We start from the raw sequence: 2,335 nt of genomic DNA, 5'->3' as shown, positions 1-2,335 counted from the left end.
TTGTGCGCGTACAGGCCCTGCCAGCCACATCGCTCCGCCAGCTCGTGAAGTAGACGAGACGATCGCACAACCAAGACTTTGAAGACGGTAGCGATCCCTCGGCGGACGTCTGCGTTGTGATTGTGGTTGGTGAACTCGCCAACGCTCCACTTGGCATATGCATGCAAGACTTCCCCGTGCGCCAGTGCTTCCAGGATCGGTCTCTGCTGTGTGCTGAACTGCATGATGGGCAGTCTGTTCCTATCTCCGACCAGACGACGCTGGCTGTACAGGGCGGCGATGCAGCCCGCAACTCGGATGGCAGACACCCCCATGATGGAGAGTGAGAGCGTGCCGACGGATACCCTCCAGATGTGGGCAAGAAACTCCTCTCGCTCGTTGTCACCTCGCGACGCCGATCCCAGAAGCGCTTCGGGCTGAAGCCTCACGTTGTGAAACGTCGTGATGGAGTGGTCCAGCGGCTTGGTCCCGGCCCGCACAGGGAGCACACGCGACACAACGCCGTCACACATGCCTCTCGCGTCGTTGATCCGCACGACAAAAGGCTTCACCCCTCGGTCATCGCCGCCCACGATGAGCCGGGCGAAAACAACAGCAACGCGGGCCATACCGGCTAGCGGCGAGGATGGCGGCATGGCTTTGGCTGCGCCTGCGTTCGGCGTGTTCAGGGTAAAAGACCCGTCGGCTTCCATCGTCGCAGTCGTCTCCAGATTGCGGGCGTCGAGGCCATGGCCGACCTCTGTCAACATGAATTCTCCGCAAGCCTTGAAAGCGAGAAGTTCCTCGAGGGTGGCCATGAGGTCAGGTCGCTCACGCGAGAATCTGGCAATCGTTCCGACACACAAGTTGAGGTGAATAGTTGCGATGACGAAAGCTGTCATGTCCCGAGAAGAAATGGCTGGCAGGTAGTAGTTGAGCATGATTGATGTACGACAGATATGGAAGAGAACGTACGATCGAAGTGGAAATCCCAAAACCTTGGGGTCAGCTTATCAATGTCATCGGCTGTGAGGGCTAAGCTGATGTTAGCATGGCGCAGTTCGTTTCGATGATGTGCGTATTGGCGACGCGCACCTCGGCTCAGGCAAAGAGCCTTGGCTCGTTCATAGTGCAGCGGGATGTTTGTAATCGATGGCTCGTGGCGGCTGTCCCTTCTCGCATCCCAGACTTCGTCGACCAAAAGCGACGTGTCGAAGTCCCTGGCGAAGGAGCTGATATCCGAGATGACGTTGGAGGAGAAGGTGTAACGTAGCTGGGGGCTAGCCCAATAGCAAGGACACGTGCGAAGGGAGACCTGGAGAGACAACTTGATCCTGAGTTCGGCAGTGGTGATGTCAGGGGGTTTTGTGTCTCGAGAAATGAACCCGCCTTTTGTATCAGTCATCCGCTGTGCCGCCCCGTCCATAGTCATAGTCTTGTTATTTGGGCGAGAAGGATACACGTCACAAAAGGCTCTTTATCACGTGGGTTTGTGGACTCAACTTCAGTCTGCCAGCTTGCCTCCCCACGTCCGAATCGAAGCAGCGGCTATACTGGGCGCAGAGCAACTATCGGCTTTATGTCTAAGCACGGTTGAAAAGTGACCTTAGGATCCTGTTTCTGTTTTGTCTTGATTCACCCATAGTCACAGCTCACCTCTGCCGTGCGATATATATCACATACATACTTCAGAACTGGTCTGACAGCCATGAGAGATAGCGTGAACCGCGGTGCATACATCCTCTCCATTCTTCTCCTATACCTTGATTGCGGCTTGTTTACCCCAGTACCCCAGCCTGCAACGCTAACCATGAGCATCACGAGATCCGTTGAATACTGTCACAGACTTCGACAGCTAGCCGCGGATCAGCTGCGAGCCGTCACAGAGTATACTATTCGAGGTCATATGGGCCCCGAGCAGGAACTCGCCTTGCAGTTAGAAATCCTCAGAATAGCCACGAACATACAGCGAATGATGCCGCCATTGGTCGATCAGGAGGGAGAGGGCCGCATTATTGCCGATCAAGCTGTGTCTTCCCTGTTGCAGGCGTCTGATGATATAGCCTCAATACGCGGCAGTTACGGGGAGAGAGTATAGCGGCGGCAAGCTCCACGTACCTGGCTGTCAGGTAAGGATGATCCGCTGCGTGAGAACACGACCGTTTTGCTCACGACAGTAGTAGCCGACGCACTCTCCACAATGTATTCACAGAAATGGAACGCATGACGCTATCATTAGGAGTTGGCAGAACCGAGAATGGGTTTTCCGTCATCGTTTACATAGCATATTCCACATTACAAGCTTCCTCAGTCGATCAAGGACAAAAGACCTAAGACCTGAACAGGAACACGACAT

The 2,335-nt window shown here is 54.8% G+C and overlaps 2 protein-coding genes across 2 annotated transcripts; one reads left to right on the top strand and one right to left on the bottom strand.

Annotated features, from left to right (window-relative positions):
* On the bottom strand, positions 1-1,411 carry CABS01_17048 (uncharacterized protein; the record flags this gene model as incomplete). Its single annotated transcript, XM_060550375.1, has 3 exons — positions 1-898; positions 955-1,014; positions 1,075-1,411. Coding segments are annotated over 3 exons (1,295 nt in total), but the record flags the coding sequence as incomplete, so codon positions are not given.
* Positions 1,412-1,687: 276 nt separating this feature from the next.
* On the top strand, positions 1,688-2,077 carry CABS01_17047 (uncharacterized protein; the record flags this gene model as incomplete). Its single annotated transcript, XM_060550374.1, has 1 exon — positions 1,688-2,077. The coding sequence occupies one exon, from the start codon at positions 1,688-1,690 to the stop codon at positions 2,075-2,077; it is 390 nt and encodes a 129-aa protein (XP_060398735.1).
* Between the last annotated feature and the right edge of the window lie 258 nt (positions 2,078-2,335).

This window comes from Colletotrichum abscissum, assembly GCF_030869225.1.
Source record: "Colletotrichum abscissum strain IMI 504890 chromosome Unknown Scaffold_288.1, whole genome shotgun sequence".
In the NCBI taxonomy this organism is placed as follows: Eukaryota; Fungi; Ascomycota; class Sordariomycetes; order Glomerellales; family Glomerellaceae; genus Colletotrichum; species Colletotrichum abscissum.
Note: the sequence above shows the minus strand (reverse complement) of the source record. Positions and strands in the feature narration are given on the sequence as shown.